Source organism: Phocoena phocoena, chromosome 6 (genome assembly GCF_963924675.1).
Source record: "Phocoena phocoena chromosome 6, mPhoPho1.1, whole genome shotgun sequence".
Taxonomy (NCBI): Eukaryota; Metazoa; Chordata; class Mammalia; order Artiodactyla; family Phocoenidae; genus Phocoena; species Phocoena phocoena.
This window is the reverse complement of record NC_089224.1, coordinates 2,636,682-2,657,630: the sequence shown is the minus strand read 5'-3', so window position 1 is coordinate 2,657,630 and position 20,949 is coordinate 2,636,682. Positions and strand designations below refer to the sequence as shown.

The following is a 20,949-nucleotide window of genomic DNA, read 5'->3' as shown; positions in this document are numbered from 1 at the left end:
AGTTACTATAGAATTGTTGTTTAAATGAATTTAGAATATTAAAAAAAATACGTTACTTAAAACTACACTGAGCCTAATTTAGTTAAATTCAACCAGTAAATATTTGTTGATAGCTGGCTGTACCCCTATAACGGTGCATGTACAAGAGGAATGGAAAAGAACCATTGCACGTGGCCCTGCTTTCAGGGAACTTTTACTGAGTCAGGAGTATTTAATAAGGAATTTACTAAAAAAATAACACATCATACTTTGTAATCAAGGGTCACAGAAGGAAGAAATCCACCTGAAACAGAGTAGAATCCCGAGGTCTTAGGCCTGAGCCTTCAGCCAGGCTGCTGGGAATGACAGGATTGAAACATGAATGAGATTAAGGTAGTTCGAAGGAAGCCAGAGGGGACGTTGCAAAGTGTGTGCACACACGCACGTGTACACGGGGCAGTTAGGGAGGCGGGCAGGGCACGTAGACACAGGCGTGACAACATAGACCCTGTCGTCTAACAGAGCGGCTTCTCCAGGGCCTGGAAGCTGGTGGGGATGTTTAGCTTCAGGTGGGAGCTGAGACCAGGAACTGTATGTCCTTGAGCAGAGTGACGTGTGATTTTCTCCGACTCAGTTTCCAGACCGTTCTCTGCCTCAGGGCCGTCGTTCTTTGAATCTGCTCTTCTTACCCTTGGGCAGATAGTTCCATTCACTTCCTAACGTGTTCTGTTTGTAAGCTCTGCATCGTTTTTCTGGTCGTTAATTGTTCTGTCTCCTGTCTTGCTGATGGACTGGGCTTCTGTCTCGGCAGGGCAGTGACCAGCGCTTCCCAGGGTAAAGTCCCCGTGTCGACCGCTGGCCAGACAAGTCGAGGTGGGGGACCGGCCAGCCCTTCCCCCGCAGGAGTGCCTGCCCAGAAGCCCCCGGGGAACGGCATGGCCGGCGGTCCCGGGGTCCCCACCGCCGTGGTGTCAGCAGCTCACATCCAGACGAGTCCCCAGGCCAAGGTCCTGCTGCACATGTCCGGACAGATGACCGTCAACCAGGCGCGCAGCGCTGTGAGGACAGGTAGGGGGGCCGGGCTGGTGGCACCAGGAAGGGGGCCCTGACCGGCATCAGACCTTTTACAGCAGATGCTGAGAAGGACAGATGGAACCTTAAAATTAGTGAGTAGCGTTAGGAGACAGGCAGGTACAGTCTAGTCACAGCCACTTGACCCCGCCTGCGTGGCTTGTGAATTCAAGCCTGATCTACCGGTGGAGAGTCTGAAGGAAATTAGGTGGACCCTAGTGATGTCCATAGTACTTGAAAATGTGACTTTTGTGCTCGAGATCAGGTGATTCCCGAATCCCACCGCTGCAGCGACGTGGCACCCTCAGGATCGCCATGCCGAGTGTCTGGTATGAGCTTCATCGCAGCTCTGCTTCAGACCCAGCCGGACCTTAAATAGCTTTCTTCTTTCTACGGCATTGAAAACCTCTCAAGAGTCTTAGGTAACAGTGGTGGAGAACACTGTTCAGTTCTGTCAGAATAACCAAAGGAAGGAAAATGGTTACTGAGAAAAGGGAGAACAATGATAATAAAAAAGCTCTGCGGCCAGCCTGACCTGACCCTGTAGGGGTGTCGCTGGGTCCCTGGGTGGAGTGGGCTCGCAGGCACTCAGCAGACGTGGGGCTGATCCCGGGATCTGGAAGGGTGGTGTCCAGGGGCCCCGCCAAGACTAAGTAAGCGCTCCTAAACCACCGTGGTTTCTTAACCATTGTGACAGGCGCGCTGGTCTGGCGCGGGGTCGGTGAGCGGCATGCATCCAAGTCACACTCTGCTCTTCTCTCCCGTTCTCCAGTCTCGGCACACAGCCAGGAGCGCCCCACGGCGGCCGTGACGCCCATCCAGGTTCAGAGCGCCGCGGGGCTGCCCCATCACCCCCTGGCCTCGCCCCAGCCCCCCGGCCCGATGGGTCCCCCTGCCCACGTGGCTGCTGGCAGCCTGGGCCGGGTCGGCGCCCCGCTGGCCTGCGCTGCGGCCCCGCCGAGCCTCCCCGCCGCCTCCCTGGAGACCGAGCCTGGCGGTCGCCCAGTGACCATGCTCCCCGGGCCGCCCACCTCTCCCGACAGCAGCTCAGCGGCCAAGCCAGACAAGGACAGCAAGGTGACCACCCCAAGGGCCTGCCAGGCGACCGGGGCCCGGCTCTCTGCAGTTAGACCCTGGTGTGGGAAGCTGGGGTCTGCCTCCGGGGGCTTCCGCCCCACGCCCTCGCTGACCTTAACTCCTCCTGTTTAGTGAGCCTTGCTTCTGGTTAATAGTCCTGCAGAAATGTACTTAATATACTGAGGGCTAGAAACGGTTGATCAGAAGTGTTACTTGTGGCTTTACTGTTCCTACACTGTGTTTGATTATAATCTGTGTGGATAGGTTTTCTCTTGACTTGAAATACAGGGGGGAAATTATTTTCTAATTTGATAGACCTTTTTAAAACCTCTCCTTTGGGCCTGAATTTGAAAGGAGATGTAAGTGGGAAGCTGTGTTTCAAAGACTAACTTCTGGTTGCGTTTGGAGACAAGGGAAACGCCTGGTGATTAAATGTGCACAGAAAGAGCAGAGTGACAGCAGATTCTACGCAATTGTGTTGTAATCACGACTTCCCCCCCAGTGTTCGTGCCTTTTCCCCAGAGCTGGCCTGCAGCTCTAGGGTCATCACCAGGTTCCGTGGTCATGTATGTCGCTCTGTTTAAATGGTAAGGGAAGCCCGTAAGCAGGGGTTTGCAAGGAAACAAACTTTACAGGCTACTAAAAAGTTAATATTTAATTGTTGAGTTAACATGAGTGTTTTTGCAAAAGATTGGTGTCTGTTCATTGTTTATAATTAACTACGTTAAACTTGTACTCAAGCTGACATGGTCAACTTTGTCAGTATCTTCAGAAGAATTATTTTACAGTTTAGATCTGAAGGTTCCGGGACGGTGTGTCAGGGCCATTGTCACAGAGGAGGACAGACAGACTCTTCAGCCGCAGGCCTCCCAGGGAAGCACTCATGGAATCTCTGAGGCTGAAGTACGCCTGTGCTAGACAGAATAATGGCTCCCCCAAGGATGTCCATTTCCTGATCCCTGAAGTTTGAGAATATGTTTCCTTACATTGCAAAGGGGATCTTCCGGATGGGATTCAATTAAAGGTTTAAAGGTGTTTGAATTATCCGGGTGGGCCCAGTATAATCACAAGGATCTTCATATATGGGAGGGAAGAGGATCAGGGCCCGAGGAGATGTGGGGTCGGAACCAGGGAGCAGAGTGACCTGAGGAGGGGACCGCAAGCCGGGAAATGCAAACAGCTCCTGGAACCGGGAAGCGGTGAGGAAACGCTCTCCCCCGGTGCCTCCAGAAGGACCCAGCCCTGCTGACACCGGGTTTTTGCCATGAAGTTTGGGGTGATTGGTTACAGCAGCAACTGATAAGGCCCTTACGTTTATCCTGCTGAGTCCCCATCCTTGACAAGTGGCCACTGGCCCCTGCTTGGACCCCTGTGGCCCCTGTGCCCTGGCTCCACAGCATCCTTGCTGTCTTCAGGCACCTCCGACTCGGAGAAAGTCGCTTCAGCACACACCTGTCTTCTGTGACTTCAAACCCTCTCTCTGTGTTTTGAGGGGCTATGTAGAAAATGATGATCTCAGTTCCTTGGTGGTCCAGTGGTTAGGATTCCACACTCTCAATGCCAAGGGCCTGTGTTCAATCTCTGGTCCGGGAACGAAGATCCCACAAGCTGTGCAGCAGGGAAAAAAAAAAAAGAAAGAAAGAAAGAAAATTGACGGTCTCCTTTCTACATGACCCCGGGAGGTAGCTCAGGGTTATCTTCTTTTTTGAAAGGCTACGCTCTACGGTTTTTTTTTTCCTATTCCTCATGTCACAGATTTCAGATGTCCCTTTCTAAGTCTGCCACCTCATTTAATGTTCCCAGCTCACTAAAGAGACTGTCCCAGTCACTCTAAACTCAGTGATCCCATGATTCGCACGAGTGTCACGCTGCCCCCATCGCTCCATCCTGTTGCCCAGGACATCCAGGGGGAGCTTGATGGATGCCAGATGAGATCTGAGCGTCTCTCATTCCTCCATCCAGACTGTTCCCCGGCTGCCCCATTGTCTCTGCTGTAACTGACTATAGCCAGCATCTCCTGGAAGAGACTCTCCCTCGGTCTCACTTCCTCTCCTAAGTCAGCCTTTCATCGAATACACTGTTCTAGGATTTTCCAGATGGTCTGCAAGGTGTGTTGTTGTGTTCTTTATGAAAATGAGGACTAGACACGCCCTTCTTTGGCCTGTTGAGTTGACCCTGATCCCAGGTTCACCAGGATCTGTCAGATTTTTTTCTTTTTTTGCGATACGCAGGCCTCTCACTGCCGTGGCCTCTCCCGCTGCGGAGCACAGGCTCCAGATGCGCAGGCTCAGCGGCCATGGCTTACGGGCCCAGCCGCTCCGCGGCATGTGGGATCTTCCCGGACCAGGGCACGAACCTGTGTCTCCTGCATCGGCAGGTGGACTCTCAACCACTGCGCCACCAGGGAAGCCCGATCTTTCAGATTATTGGTTGCATTTCTTCTGTCCTCTGGGGTGGACTCAGCCTGTGGGGAGGATTGGTTTGATCTCTAAATCCCAGTCTCCTGCCCCGTTTCCCTTCTGTCAAGGGGCTTTGTTCTTCCTTTCCCTTCGGAAGGTGGCCCTTCCCTTTCTTCCTGTATCTGAGGACCTGCATCCACCCCAAACGGCAGCTCCGCGTCTCTCTCGTTCTTCCTTTCTCGAGCGTAACTTGAGGCAGCACTCCCTACACACACACACACACACACACACACACACACTTTGTTTTTGGTCATTAGCATTTTTGCCAGTTTAATTTAAGCTCATTCTGGTCTTCAGCTTCTTGAATTGCCACGGCCGTGATATGTTCTTCTTAGGGCCCTTCTCCCGATCCTCTTGTGGAGCCCTTTTGGCCGCTTCCTGGGGCATCACGTCAGTGCCTTTAGGTGGCTCTGCATTTTCATCCGCTGAGATAGTTTGCGTTTGTGTGCTTAGAACCTCATTCTGGAAAGCCCTGCCACTGCTCTTGAAGCATCTTTCCTTTTGAGTTTCCGGTCATGCGTATATTTTCTGGGAACTTTTAAAATCAGTTATTTTACACTTCGGAGTTCAAGCCTGACGACGGGCAGTCTGTCTTGTGGGCACGCACTTCGGAGTCCTCACCCGCTGGACATCTCTGCCCCTGGGCTCTGCCTTTCCCCCAGGTGATCAGAGTTAGACCCTATGTTGCAGTTAGCTCGGCTTCCAGTGAGATTAAATTATCGGCAAGTCATGGACTTCCCTGGTGGTCCAGTGGTTAAGAATCCGCCTTCCAGTGCAGGCGATGTGGGTTCGATCCCTGGTCGGGGAACTAAGATCCCCCATGCTGCGGGCCAGCTAAGCCCAAGCGCCGCAACTACCGAGAGAGCCTGTGCTCCACGATGAAGAGCCCGCTCACCACAACAGAAGATCCTGAGTGCTGCAACTAAGACCCGACGCGGCCAAATACATAAATAAATAAATATGAAAAAAAAATTATCAGCAGGTCAAGGGAAAAGTGTATCCGAGATTCTAAGTGTATCAGAGATTCTAGTTTTAGTTGGGACTTGGCAGCCACTATCTAGGTTTTTGACAATTCCCTCATTATTTCTATCTTCCTTGTCATTCTGTGATCGGCATCACCCATGTACATAAACTCTCCCCCAGGTGAGGGCCCATCCATCGTGCCCTTCTCTCTGCACACGGGGGCCCGCCAGGCTGCCCCACATGGCGGGTCACTCCCACGTGTGCTCAGAGCTGTTCCTCTTCAACAGTATTTTGTCTGGAAGTCCTCGCTCACCAATTCTCAGAAACGTGTTTTTGCCCCGACGTGAAATCTCTAGCTAACTCTGTTGGTAACTGTGTTGTGTGGTTGGATAAATAGGTATTGGAAGCTCTGTCGTATGTTTCCAAACATCATCTCAGTTTTTTCTTGTTTGAAACTCAGGGCGTTTCTACCACTGTTTTTCTTCTTTCTGTAAGACCTCTGATAGCTTTTACGGTTATCAGTTTAACCGCTTATCTGGACATTTTTCTAACTTCATGTTCCATTTAAAGGCTTCATTATTTGATCAGCTTGTCTCCAGGCAAATGTATTTCTCAGTCCTTATGAGATACTCATGTATATGTATATACATTTTTTATTGTTTTCTAATTATAAACTTTTTTAACTTCTGCATATTTATTTAGAAGTTAGAGAAGATCCAGACATCTAAAACCTAAATGTGATCCAGGGTTTCAAAGAAAACCACTAATATGGTGGTGTATACATGCTTTTTTCCCCTAGATACCAAAATATAGCAGATATTATTTTGGTCTATTAAGCTTTCATCTAGAAATAAAATCTTTTTCATTAGCACCAATTATGTAATCGGCTGTTCTTATAAACTCTGAGTTTTGTTGAAACATAACTGAGGCATTTTAAAAATGTAACAGTTTGATTTGAGCAAAATTCTGTTCAAATCAGGCAGTGCCACAGTGGGAGTGGTCAGGAGACACCAGCCAGGAGCTGAGGGCTAGGATTTTATAGAGAAGATGCAGAAACAAAGCAGGGAAATTATGTGATTGGCTACAGGTTAAGTGTCACCTTATTTGGGGAGGATTAGTCCTTTGTGACTGGTTGTCCTAGGTGTGGATTTCTCAACCCTGCAGGCAGAGGCCTGGTTTGCTTAGAGCTTGTCTAATGGCCTCTAATTAAAGCCTGATGGTTTAATTAACTCAACTGTCCTAATCTCACAACAGGAGAAGAGAAGAATCCATCTCTGACACCCTCCTCTTCGGCCCACCTCCCTAGTCCCTCAGGTGCTGGGAGCATCGTCCCCATATTGTCCTTTGTTCCCAAGCCCCCCAGCTGAGTGGTGCTGGGCCCCAGGCTCCTGAACACCTTCCTGGAAGGTGGCTTTCCTACACGTCCAGTTTAGTGCCCCAGATCCCTAACAACTGTCCCCTTCTTTGTCACTGTGCCGATGCTTGAGGACCCTTGCTGTTATTCTTGGGTTTCTTTTTTTTTTGTTCTTTTTTAAAATTTTATGTTTCGCCCCCTGGATCTTAGTTCCCCGACCAGGGATCAAACCCACAGCTCCTGCATTGGAAGCGTGGAGTCTCAACCACTGGCCCACCAGGGAAGTCCCATTCTTGGGTTTCTTGACTGGAGCATCCATCTAGGGTTTAAGTGCCCGTTTCCTTCTCTCCTGAACATTCATCCTGAAGTCCCTGCTCGTGGCTTCCTTTGCTCCGCGATCTTCCTTCCTCCCAGCTCGTGTTTTGCTGTCAGAAACAAGGTAGTCTGTGGCTTGGCTGTTTCGTTGAAACAGTTTCATCTGAAACTGTCTCGTTGTCTTAAGGAGAAGAAGTTCCCGCTGAACCGGGTCTGGAAGGTCCAGACCCGCCCGCAGAGCTCGGCCCCCTGGCCTCTGTGGCCTGCAGCCCTGGTGGACGGTCCCCAGAGCAGAGGTGCTTCCAGAGATGTGGCCGCACTGAGCTCAGAGCAGAGGGTGGGCTCGGATGAAAGCCCACGTCACCCCTGACAGTGATGACCGTTGATAAGCCTTAGGCGGTGAGGACAGTACTGAGTCCTGTTCCATCAGGTGGGTGTCAGGAACAAACATGGAGACTTGTGCAAGCACTGAGCAAGGTTCTTGAGCCCATTGGGGTTTAACCACACCTGGAATCTCACGTGGCCTTTCCCTCTCTCCATGCACGATGCCTCTTGAGCCGCGCGTCCACTGGGGCCAGCACCCCGTCGTCCTCCCTGGCCCTGCTGTGTTTCCTGTGAGCACCTGTGTGCCCGCAGGGCTGCGTCTCTGCGGATGGTGTGAGCTGCTTGCTGCAGGTTCCTGCTGTGATCCCAGAGCCCAGGGCACTGAGGCATCGTATTCGATGCTCAGTAAATACTCGCTTAAGAAATGAGTGATTATCGTCAGACGATGGTGTGAATTAGGTGTCGGCGGTGGCTTTCCTGTGAACAGCACCTCTTATCGTTGGGAGCCTGACGACGTAGATTTTTGATACCAAAGGCCCAGAAGCCTCCCTCTTGCAACGTTCTCTGTGCATCTCAGGGCACAGCAGACCAGAGAAGAAGACAGGCTCGGGTGTGGGTAATGGTGAGTAGTTCAAGTGCGATTCATTTCTGCTTGGGAAGGAGCTCTGACGTGGCGTTTCCATAGTGTCCCCAGCCTCTGCTGTGTGACTAATACAGACTTACTGACTTTATGTTCAGACATTATGTTTATATGTGAAACTCTTTCTGGCTATCTGGTGATGATTTCCTGACCCAAATAGCTTTTTGTTTTCATATGAGATGTGATTTTAAATGATGAAATCTTCTGAAGAGGAATTATGACAGCAAAAACATTATACATCTAGGAATAGTTTCTTGGAAAAACCCACAGGAGAAGAATTATTAAGATTTATGTTAAAAGATATGCCCTTTTCCGTGCATGCTAACATGACATTTTAAAAATTGCTTTGCTGAAGTGTATCTGTTATTAATTCATCCGTAGTTTTCATTTCTGCTGTTGTGTTTTGAGAAACAAAGGTGCCCTTAATGATACATGTCTGAGTTTGCAAAATTCTCTCAAGGGGCTCAGTGTTCTGCTAACATGGAAACACTGGAATATGGTATTCACAGCCCGGCTACTGGACCCTCCATGCCAGTGCCCCATCCCTGCCCGCATCCCCCCATCCCAATCCTCCCACCCCCACCCCCACCCCCACCCCAGCCCCAGCCCCACCCCACCCCCTCCCCCCTCCCCATCCCCACCCCCACCCCCACCCCCATCTGCGCCCCCACCCCCACCCCATCCCATCCCCATCCCCACCCCCATCCCCATCCCCATCCCCTCTGCCTCCCCACCCCCACCCCATCCGCACCCCCACCCCATCCTCACCCCCACCTCCATTCCCACCCCATCCCCTCCCCCTCCCCCATCCGCACCCCCACCCCATCCCCACCCCCTCCCCCACCCCCACCTCCATCTGAACCCCATCCCCCACCCCATCCCCTCCCCATCCCCATCTGCACCCCCATCCGCACCCCACCCCCACCCCACCCCATCCCCGCCCCCTCCCCCACCCCCACCTCCATCTGAACCCCATCCCCCACCCCATCCCCTCCCCCTCCCCATCCCCTCCCCATCCCCCACCCCACCCCATCTCCTCCCCTCCCCCATCCCCACCCACATCCGCACCCCATCCCCCATCCCATCCCCACACACCCCCTGGGAGTCACTGGAGCTGCACTTCATGCGTGTGACCCTTTAGAGGAACAAAGTCATCTTTCTTCTTAATCACTTTCGAGGCTGTTCCCCGAGAGGCATCCAGTTAACTGTTTTCCTGCCATGAGGACTGAGCTTTTAGGAAGAGTCTTTAGCCGTGGTTTCCTGAGACTGAGTTTATCACCAGACTGTGTTCTCAGTAGACCTGTGGGGCCCCGGGGCTCTCGTGTGCCTCTTGATGTCCCAGCGGGAACCGCTGAGGACCTGCAAGGGTGGACGTTCTTCCCAGCTCACGTATCAGCCCCGAGACCCCAGGCTCCCTCAGAGGAGGGGCAGATGTGCCAGCAGGTGTGTCCTTCCCCCTCACAGGCTGCCGTGTACATGGAATCACCATTGCCCTGTGGAGTGCAGACTGTCCTCTCCTCGTTCCTCAGCCCTGGGTCCGGCCAGCTTGCTTCCCATCCCCCGTCCTCTGCCAGCTCATCTGTGTCTTGCTCTCGGCACTGGCGCCGTAGGACATGCAGGCTCGGGTACCTGGCCAAGTAATGTGGGACCGTTCACTGCAGTGCACACATGGCCCTACGGAAGGTGAAGGGGTGAAGCAGAAGCCAGAGAGGTGTGGCTGAGGCCTGGCCTGACTAAAGATGCAAGAGAACCTTCCTCAGGAGGGAGGGGAAGGGTTGGGGGGCTGATGCGCCAGCTCTGCAGCCTGAGCCCCCGACAAACAGAAATGGTCCAGCACAGCCTGCCCCTCCCCCCTTCATTCCTGCCCCGGGGGTTACAGGTGCTGTGGGTAGCGATAGCTAAATGGGGCCTGGGGGTGCAGACCCCCGGGACACTTGTTCATCTGATACATGATTACTTTTGTTTCTTCCTCTTTCTGCCAGCCTGCCTCTAATGAAACTGTGTTATTATGCCTCCCCCTGAGGGACTTCTACTGAGTCTGAACTCAGTATTCAGGAAAAATTCCTCAGTGTTCTGTCTCCTTAAGGGCCCCTCATAATTCTGCTTCCCTGTTAGTGGACCTTAATAATCCCAGCTTGCCTGGAGAGTGTTCTAAAGAATTATTTCTCTTAAGCGTTTTATTCTCAGGCCATGTTTTGAGTCAGAGGACCTGATGATGTAGTTGACATCTTAGTAAAACGATTTAAAGTGATGATTGTTAACCTGTGCTTGGGCATCAGAAGAACACTGACACTTGGGGTCTGGGCACGGAGGAGAGCCAGCCCTCTATCTGGTTTCCTAGCAGAGCAAAGATGGCGAGCCACGAGGTGGCTTCTGTGAGACGGTTAGGAAAAATCCTTACTTGTATGGTTGCTTGCAAAAAAGAGACATAAAAATGGTTTTTATTATACTGAAGTGCTTTTTTCTAATTTTGTGGAGTTGTTTTTCGCTTTTTAATCGAGGAAGTACTTGCGCAATAGAAATGGTTTGACTTCTGTTATTATTGGTTTGTTTAATTTCATCAAGGTGGTGACAAGTGCACACTTCGATCAAAACATCACCCATCCCCTCCATGGACTTCCCTGGCGGCCCAGTGGTTAAGACTCCGCGCTTCCACTGCAGGGGGCGCGAGTTCGATCCCTAGTTGGGGAACTAAGATCCCGCGTGCCGCGCGGCAGGGACAAAAAAAAAAAGACATCACCCCTATAAGTGATAAACGTCAGGTCTATGGCTGTAGAAATGGGAGCAGGTTTATGCTAATTCAGCACACAAGAATTAGAGCTAGGGTAGGCAGAATTTCAAGAAATTAAAGCCATAATCTGAAATTTCCATTTTGTCCTGAAGTGCTACTTTGCCTTCACCAAGCCTGAGAGGTGAATAGGTGAGATTTGGGTTTCACATCATTTTTCTCTGCTTGTCTTACCTCCTCCGTGGAGGATGCCGATGAGCAGTGGAATGTCCAGAACTAGGGAAAATGCCCAGGCAGGTGCGGGGGAGGCCAAGGGCAGGTGAGCACACGGCCCCCGGGATCCAGACCGAGAGTCCCCAGACACCCACAGGCGCCCCTCGAAAGCTCACATCAGAACTTGAAACTGCAGCAACAGAACCATGTCTTCGACTCTCGTGCTTTTTTCTTTTTTCTAGAAAGAGAGAAAGGGGCTGTTGAAGCTGCTCTCCGGGGCCTCCACCAAGCGCAAGCCACGGGGGTCGCCGCCGGCCTCGCCCACCCTGGACGTCGAGCCGGGGGCTGAGCTGCTGCCCGGGGCCCCTGGCGCCCCCTGCGCCTGCCCCGGGCCCTGTGATGCCGACACCCCGGCCCCGGCCCCTGCCCCCGGCCCGCAGCGCCGGACCTGCTCCCTGGACTCGGCCCCGGTGGCCCCACCGCCGCGGCAGCCCTGCTCGTCCCTGGGCCCGGCGGCCGGTGACGCGAGGCCTGCGGTCTGTGAAAGGTGAGTCCATGGTCACAGCCGCCGGGGAGCCGGCAGGTCTGTGGCGTCCAAGGGGCTTCACGTCTCCTTCACTGGGTCCGTGGTGACGGCCAGCCTGGCCCCCCTGGGGTGACGGGCTCCCCCTCTGCCGTTCGCTCTGTGTTCTCGCCCCGCGGGGCTGTGACCCGCTTTCCGTCCGTGTCTCCAGCACTGTCCCCGACGGGGCTGTGGGTCACCGCCGCCCTGGCGCCACTCCTTCTCATTCCTCGTTCAGGGCCAGCCCTCCGCCCTCGTTTCATGTTTGGCATTTTCATCAGAGGTTCACGTCGTGACCTGCTAGTTGTGAAGCACCTGGAGCATCTGCCCACTCACTTTGGATGCTTCCTGAGCCAGAGGGCGGCCGAGTTCTCCCGGCCTGACCCCCTCCTGACCCGCTGACCGGGTTCCGATACCCGCAGGACGACGAGCCCCGTTGCGTGACTGTGGCCCTGAGTCACCGTAATTTACACACGGGAGCCACCCTGATTCCGCTGCTGGGGCTCTTAGGGGCGCATCAGGAGAGAAAATCTAGTAAATGAGACAAAAACCTACTAGGATTGTATGAATTAGAAACACGGTACAGAACACTAAAAATAGGGGACAGTTTTCCCATAATGCAGAAATATATAAAGACGTGCTCCGAAAGGTGCCGTGTGTCTCTGTGAGCCTCACTCCCTCTGTCCCTGCATCTCATAAATAAAGCAAATTTCTAGTTTGTGGAGGTGTTGCCTTTGGGGCAACATTTTCTGTTACTCATTCAAAAACTACTCTAAAGTGTTATACTTTCAAATGACTTAAATTCACCTTAACTCTATTTCAGGTGAACACTTGTACCCACCAAAATCTGAGGCTTTCATTTGGACGACTTGCGGGGGGGCATACTTTATTACTCAAAAATAACCTGGGAAAGAATGCGTCAAGCAATCTATGCGCCTTGAGTACAAGGTACACAATTGACTGTGTACTTTTACGGTGAAGTGAAATAACTTCATGTATTTCTGACCCTTATGAAACCAGTTTTGAAATGAGACGTCACCCTAAAAAGTGTTTCTGTCCCGCCAATAAAATCGTTGTGTCTTTCCCCTCATCTTTTGGGCTCTCAGTAAAACTTTGAAATCCTGCCCCCAATTCACGTCATCCTTTGTTCCGAGAGTCTCGCTCTTTTCTGCGGTGTTTCTCTGCTTTCCAGGGATCGCACCTGTGTGCCAGTCCGGCAGCTTGTTTTCTTTCTTTCAGTCACAGGCACTGATGTGCAGTTTCCCCCCGAGCCCTGAGCCTCTCCCCTCCCCTGTCTTTTGTGGTGGCGGCGTGACTGTTGCAAGGGACACTTTACTTCTCCGAGCACACGTTCCTTTCCAGATGCCACATGTGCCCAGTCTGTGAGCTTCTGCATCCCAGCTCCTTCCTCTCCAAGGAGCTCCTTGCTCACAGCAGGCTCCTGCTGTCCAGAGCATCTGCAAAGGAGGGGCCGCGGGTGCAGGCAGGTGACAGCAGTTCAGGGGCAGGCTGCCCCTCAGACAGGGAGCGGGGAGGGTTTACTGGTGGGACAGAGGGGGCACGGTGTGCTGGAATCCTCTTCCGGCTGTTGTATAGCACCATTTCCATCTTTACGAGTGGGAAAGTGCTCTTGGGAGAGAATGTCTGCCCCGCGTTTATATTTTTATAATCCATGTGTTCACTGGAATATTGAATATAATAGCCAGCCTGACCGACTTCTCCCAGCCCTTCTGCGTTCATACAGTGCGGCTGATGTTACGTATCTGACTTGGATTCTTAGCTCTGCCTGACTATAAAGACAACAGGAAGAATGTGTGGAAACAAGTAGAATAGGAAAACAGTCTATCATCCTGTTGTCCACTGGGAATGAAATTTTTTGGTTACTCAAAAGCTACCGAGGACATCATTTAGGGATTGCCTGTTTCAGTATTTCAGAACTTTCAACATAATAAAAAGTACTTCATGCTAAAAATGCAGGGAAGATTAACTGTCACATCAGTCTAATTCAGGAAGCATTTCAGGATCTCAGAGGCCTCGATTCACAATCTAAAACTCACGACTCCAGCCCCCGCAAAGCGCAGAAGCCTGAGGTTCTTTTGGTAGAATTTTTCCTGGTAGAATTTCACTGACATATTTTTCAGTGTCTAACATCGGTCCAGTATGAGATGGGATTCATCTACAGATGAGAATGAGAACAGGAATAAAATTTCCTCTCAAACCATGACCCTGCCCCATAAATCTCAAATGAAAGAATGGGACCAGGGTGCCCAGTGCTGTCAGGCGGAAGAAGCATTCTCAGGAGAGGAAGACATAAGCATCTCACAATAAGCAAGGAGGAGCCTGGAGGTGTGTTGACAGATCTTGGTGTCAGCTGAGACTGTTCTCTGCGGAACAAAAGGATTCTTTAGTGTTTGTTAGAGAGACTGAAGAAAACAAGCAAGAAATGTTATATCCCGAGGCAGAATAGAATCGATGACAGTGGAAATAATAGAACAGATGTTTTAGGCTGTCTTTTGGAGGGACTGGGAAAAATATAATTAGGAAATTGCAAAGAGAAAGTAGAAATAAAATATTTCAGAAGGGATGGCAAATAAAAGGGCATGTGACAGGTTTTTTTCCTACTAAAAAAAAAAATTACAGATAAAGGGCTTAAGGAGACACAGCAGGTCATCTCTGTATATTTTTAAGTTTAGGAATTAAACTGATAAAACCACATACCTATAAGCCCATCTGCTGAATTGGCAAAGAACCTCTGATCTTTGATGAGGGATTTTGCTAGAATGCTTAGAAACATACAAATTGGGTAGAGAGAGATTTACAGAAAGGCAGTGGGGCTTAAACAGCATGATTAATTTGAGCCCGTGACAGTGAACCCACTGGGTGAAGCAATGGACATAATTCACTCAGACTTCAAGCAAACTACAAAGCGAGTGAGTTTGGTTTTGCCAGTGAAGTACTTAATTGGAGAGCAGTTTGCTGTTGCAACTGGCAGAAAGCAGTGAAGGGTACCCCCAGGCCAGGGAGCTTGGACAGGGTGCTTCCCAGAGTCACGGGGTGCAATTTGGGCTAAACCAGGAGAGGTTAGAAACAAAAATGCACCAACTACAGAGAACATGAGAGAGACCAGAAAAATTAAGGAAATAGAAAATTCGTGCTAATAAAAGACTGCAAGTGCTCATCTAGTCAGAAGCCAGATACCTTAGCCCAGAGCGGGAGGATTGCCCTTGGGATGTCAGTGAAGCTTCTTTATACAGCAAGCGTCTTTTTCTCAAATTCCACCCTGGTCATTATCACCAAAAGTTCATTTAGTGTCACACAGCCACCAAGAGGCCGAGCCCTATTTAGGGCCAGGTCTGTGAGCCACTCTGTACGTCCCACAGTGACCTCAGGGCTCTGTCCAGAGGGTGCAGGAGATGCATCCCAGCAGCCAAGCACTGTGTAGCTTTGGATGGTTTTTCCTTTCTCGCTTCCTTTCTTTCTCTCTCTCTCTCTCTCCCTTTCCCTCCCTCCGTTCCACCCTCCCTTCCTTCCTTCCTTCCTTTTTCTTTCTTTGCTTTCTTTCATCTTTCCATTAATTTTTAAATTCACTTATCTTAATTTTTAAACTGTGATCAAATACCGTTTTTTCCAAGTGTACAATTCAGTAGCCATAAGTACATTCCCATTGTTGTATAACCATCACCGCTATCCATTTCTAGAGCTTTTTCATCATCCCATTCAACACTAACTCCCCGTTCCCTCCTCCCTCAGCCCCTGACAACCCCCACTCTACTTTCTGACTGTATGAGTTTGTAATGCAAACCTCATAACTGAAATTGTATATTTGTTCGTTTGTGTGCGTCTTATTTCACTTAGCATAGTGTTTTTAAGGTTCATCCACGTTGTAACCTCTGTCTGTCAGAATTTCGTTCCTTTTTGAGGAGCTTTGTCCATTTAAAAAGTAGTTTTACTATACGATCAGGACTTTTATTTTTGTCCTTCGGCATGCTTATTAAGAATGACCATATGGGGCTGCTGCCTGGTGGCGCAGTGGTTGAGAGTCCGCCTGCCGATGCAGGGGACACGGGTTCGTGCCCCGGTGCGGGAGGGTCCCGCGTGCTGCGGAGCGGCTGGGCGCGTGAGCCATGGCCGCTGAGCCTGCGTGTCCGGAGCCTGTGCTCCGCAACGGGAGAGGCCACAGCAGTGAGAGGCCCCCGTACCGCAAAAAAAAAAAAAAAAAAAAAAAATGACCATGTGTATGTCCTGTGTGAGGTGGTGTGAGGTGTATACGGTGAGTTTACCATCACTTCGCCCCTGAAGCAGCTCATGTTTTGGCCGAATGAATGAGGCCGGGATGCAGCTGGCGGAGATGCAGTGTAGACTGTGCAAAGTGCCGAGGCTTCTGGAATCTGGTCAGGTGTGAAGTTACCTGCAGCCGCGGGGCAGGTGGGAGCCATGCTTTGAGAGGCCTGTCAGGCGTGGGCGGGCACGGAGGTTGTCTGAGAGAGTCCCCAGGGGACCACATGAGCCAAGACATGGGGTGGGGAGAGAGGCCACGCCTGGGAGAGTGTCCCCGTGTGGAGGCGTGCTTGGCACATTTGTGGGGATAATAGTAGCTGTAGCTATAAAGAGAGACTGAGGCCGGCCACTGAGGGCTTCACACACCAGGCTGAGGAATAACCTTAACTCAGAGGCACTGGGAAGCCGAAAGGAGTTTTGAGCCAGAAATAGCTACAAATAGAGTTGGCAGTTAAAGTTAGTATTTTGCTTCTTTGCAAAATGGAATGGGGACGGGAGGAGATTTGAGGCGGGAGGACAGGCAGGCTCTTTGGTCAGGTGGGAGGGGACGCAGCGGCGTGGCCGGAGTGCAGACTTGCAGGTGGACCCCAGGTCCTGCAGCGGCCACGGGAAAGGAGTGTGGCCCCTGAGGCTCAGGGCTGCCCAGTGTCCCGCTCAGATCCAGCCGAGCGTCATCCAGGGGCCCGACGGCTGTGCTCTCATCTGCCGGGGGTTGCTGAACGTCCACTTGGCAAAGCTCCTCCACACCTGAGACGGTGGCCGGCTGGGCCCATTGTTGGCCTTGAGCGGCTGCATTGGAAACACGGTGCAGACACCCTCGAGGCACATCCAGCATCTGAGCAGAGTCTCCTGCACCAGCTGGTCTCCCTACAAGCCGAGGTCGCAGTTCCCACTCATATCAGCCCTGGAGGCCCGTCACTTAGCGGTGAAGATCCACTGCCCTGGGGGCTTGGCAGGAAGATCATGGTCTTAGCCTAGCAGCAATGCTAGTTCAGGAAATGTTTGACAGAATTGGTTTAGTACAGTTTTTAAAATGCAAATATTAGAACTATTCACTTTTTTCAAGCAATGTTTTTGTTCCATTTCACCTGTAAGGCAGCTGGCAGAGGACCGGTGGGGATACATTTCATCAGAGAGCTACTGTGAATATGATTTGAGTCGCTTGTACGCTTCTTTCCATAATTATAAAGCTTTGCTCAAATTTCAACTTGCCCCAAGTGGCAGCTTGGATTTTTAAAAAAATTTTTTAAATCTTTATTTATTTGGCTGCATCGGGTCTTAGTTGCGGCACACAAGCTCTTCGTTGTGTTGTGCAGGCTCCTCTCTCGCTGTGGTGCGCGGGTTCCAGAGCTCCAGAGCACACAAGCTCAGTAGTTGTGGCGCGCGGGCTTAGTTGCTCCACGGCACGTGGGATCTTAGTTCCCCGACCAGGGATCGAACCCACGTCCCCTGCACTGGAAGGGCAGAGTCTTAACCACTGGGCCGCCAGGGAAGTCCCGGCGGCATGAGCTTTCACGTGGATCTTCAGCCTGTTGGCATCAGAGTTGAGAAGTCTTCTCATCTGGATTCCTTCCTTCAGGTTAGTCCACAATGGGAAGCTGTCAGGGAAGGGGTTCCAGAGCCCTAACTCTGCCGTTCTAAAGTTTGTCAGTGTGTTGTCAGGACGTTCTCCTTCAGGGTGTGGTCTGAGTCGTTCCTGGGTAGAGGCGGCTGTCGGTCGCCTCCTTGAAGCGCCAGGCCCCCGCCCGCTCTAGCCGGAGCCACACGATCGTGCTGGGGGCTGGCACTTGGGGGGTCAGCTCTGTGACAGACACCATCCTGGGTGCATCCCACCTGTGTTCTCCACACATCACCTGATGCCACCTGCTCCGGCCGGTCCCTGCGGCCCTAGTCCACAGATGAGGACACCGAGGCCCAAGCGGAGATGGCCGCCCACGGTGAAGCTGCTCCGAGTGGCCCCAAAGGCTGCGTGGACCCCCAGGCCCACTTCTCCCACGAGGCCAGGCCTCCCCCACCTCCTCCAAGCTTGATTGAAGCCTGTCAGCACTCACGTTGCAGTTTTCTGGACCTTTCTTGGAGATAATCAGGCAGCCTCCGTGCCATGCTTCTGCTCCAGACCCTGGAGGATGGTTTGGCTCCTGAGCCCAGGGTTGCTCGGAAATGGTGTGGGTGGCCCCTGGGCCTTTGCAGAGATGCCTTTTTTAATAGAGTCATAGCCCGGGGCTCTTCCTCAGGTCTTAACAGGAGTGGATTCTGGGTTTTATGGAATGGAGGCTGGTGAAACTAGCAATCTTCCAAAAGGACCGGGCTCAGATGGCTTTCATGAGTTTGGGGCAGTTCTGTAGAATCGGTTCTGATGACCAACTTTTCACCCGTGACCTTCTCTACTTGCCGTTAAGAGTAATTCCTGTGAGGCTATAAATTCATATTCTGACTGTGAGACCCAAAGGAGAGTAGAAACTCAACCACTTTTGTAGCTGAAGACTGACTGACTAGCGTGAGACAGGGAGAGATTATTAGTTATCTTTGGCTGTATAACACATTACCCCCAAAACTCAGTGGCTTAAAATAACTGTAAATATGTATTATTTCATAGTGCTGTGGGTTGAGAATTTGGGGATAGCTTACGTGAGTGATTCTGGCTTAGTTTGTTAGGATGAGTGTCCAGATGTCAGCCTGAGCTGCAGTCGTGTAAAGGTTTGACTGGGGCTGGAAGACCCCTTTCAAGGTGGTCCCGCTGGCTTATGGGAAGAGACGTCTGTTACCTGGCGTGTGGTCCTGTCCACTGGATGATGAGTCAGCTGACAGTGTGGGACTGGTTTCCCGGGAGACAGCTGGGTGGGAGCCGCACGCCCGTTAGGACCCCACCTCGGGACCAGAGACTGTCATTTTCACAGGATTCTGTTGGTCACACAGGTGGGCGGAGACCACACAGTGTGAAAAACAGCTCACCTCCCTCTGGCTTCCCTGGCTCTTAACCATAATTTTGCAGAAGGATACGAAGAAGCATGGAAGCAGGGGGTCGATGACCTTAAACCAGCAAGGCTTCTGGAACCTTTCAGTAATAACTACATATCTTTCCACTGATACCTGAGTTGAGAACCAGTGGAGAAACAGACACAGATGTCAGACCAACTGAGTTCTGAATGCCGGCCTCCTTGCTGGTGGTGGTGGATTGAACTGGTGGTCTCCGTCCTCCCCTCCCTGTGTGGACCTTGGGACAACCTGCCCCAGGGAGAATTGGGGTGTTTAGGGCAGGATTTCCTCAATCAGCCCCCGGTCAGTTGTGGACCATTAGGCACATCCAAACATTGTTCATGCCAAGTCTCTACGCAACAGGGGACGGTGGCATTTTGAGTCATTTTACCAACATTGTAGGCAGACTTGTGCTCCGTCCTGTCCTGTCAGCGTCTCGGGCGCGTGCACTGGCTTTGCTCAACTCTGACAGCTATGACTAAGCCCACTCTGTCTCTCCCCCGCCCTCCTCCTTGCTTCCCCTCCCTCCTCCTTCTCTCTTTCCCCATCTCTCTCTTTCTCCTCCATCTCTCCCCCATCTCTCTCTCTTCCCCCATCTCTCTCTCTCTTCCCCCCATCTCTCCCCCATCTCTCTCTTCCCCCATCTCTCTCTCTTCCCCCCATCTCTCCCCCATCTCTCTCTCCCCCATCTCTCTCTCTTCCCCCATCTCTCTCTCTTCCCCCCATCTCTCCCCCATCTCTCTCTCCCCCATCTCTGTCTCTCTTCCCCCATCTCTCCCCACATCTCTCTCTCTCTCTCTTCCCCCATCTCTCTCTCTTCCCCCATCTCTCTCTCTTCCCCCCATCTCTCCCCATCTCTCTCTCCCCCATCTCTGTCTCTCTTCCCCCATCTCTCCCCACATCTCTCTCTCTCTCTCTTCCCCCATCTCTCTCTCTCTCTTCCCATCTCTCTCTCCCCCATCTCTCTCTCTCCGCATCTCTCCCCCATCGCTCCCTCTCCCCCATCTCTCTCTCCCCCATCTCTCTCTCTCTTCCCCCATCTCTCCCCCATCTCTCTTCCCCATCTCTCTCTTCCCCCGTCTCCCCCTCATCTCTCTCTCCCTCTCTCTCTCTCTCTCTCCCCCCATCTCTCTCTCTCTCCCCCATCTCTCCCCCATCTCTCTCTTCCCCCCATCTCCCCCCCATCTCTCTCTCTCCCCCCCCATCTCTCTTTCCCGCTCCATCTCTTTCTCCCTCACTCCCCCCCGTCTTGCAGGCACCGGGTGGTGGTTTCCTACCCCCCCCAGAGTGAGGCAGAACTGGAACTCAAGGAGGGCGACATCGTGTTTGTGCACAGGAAGCGGGAGGACGGCTGGTTCAAGGGCACGCTGCAGCGGAACGGGAAGACGGGCCTCTTCCCCGGGAGCTTCGTGGAAAACATCTGAGGAGCCGCCGGGGGCTGGACCTGGCCTATCACCGCATCCATCACAAGGCCCACAGGGACCCGGGGCGGCAGGACCAGGGTGCGTGCCATGTGCCTGGTCCTGTCTGATTCACTCCACAGAGGAACCTTCCCTAAAAAGATATCTAGCTGAGACAGACAACTGTTTACAAGGCTTAACTAATTTATTTGCTTTTTTAAACTTGAATTTTTCTTGTAATAGATAAATTCTTTGGATTATGATTTTAAGAAATTATTAATTTATGAAATGATCGCCAAGGAGAAGCTGGATGATCCCCTGTCGGGAGCAAAAGCGTGTCCTTGATGCAGATGCAGCCCCTGCCCCCTGGGCTTCACCTCGGCTTCTCTGAGTCAGAGATGCCCGTTCTCGGGTTTGGTTGTCTCTTTGGGAAACCAGGACACACAAGTGAGTCCGTGTCGCTGAGGGACCCTGGGGTAGTGAGGCAGGAGCCTCTCTCTCTGGTTGGGGTCGGGAATCACTCCAAGACCTAGTCCTCAGTTTAACCTTGAAGGTCTCTGATTCCCTAGAATAAGGAAGAATAAAGCACAGCCCTTGGACAGAATGTGTT

General features: G+C 51.9%; 1 protein-coding gene across 1 annotated transcript in view; it reads left to right on the top strand.

Annotated features, from left to right (window-relative positions):
• The window catches only part of SH3RF1 (SH3 domain containing ring finger 1), a 155,871-nt gene extending 135,508 nt beyond the window's left edge, over positions 1-20,363 (top strand). Inside the window, exons 8-11 of the mRNA XM_065879441.1 lie at positions 791-1,047; positions 1,823-2,127; positions 11,366-11,670; positions 20,195-20,363. Of these exons, the coding sequence (XP_065735513.1) occupies positions 791-1,047; positions 1,823-2,127; positions 11,366-11,670; positions 20,195-20,363 (1,036 nt within the window). The remainder of the gene's footprint in view (positions 1-790; positions 1,048-1,822; positions 2,128-11,365; positions 11,671-20,194) is intronic.
• Positions 20,364-20,949: the final 586 nt, after the last annotated feature.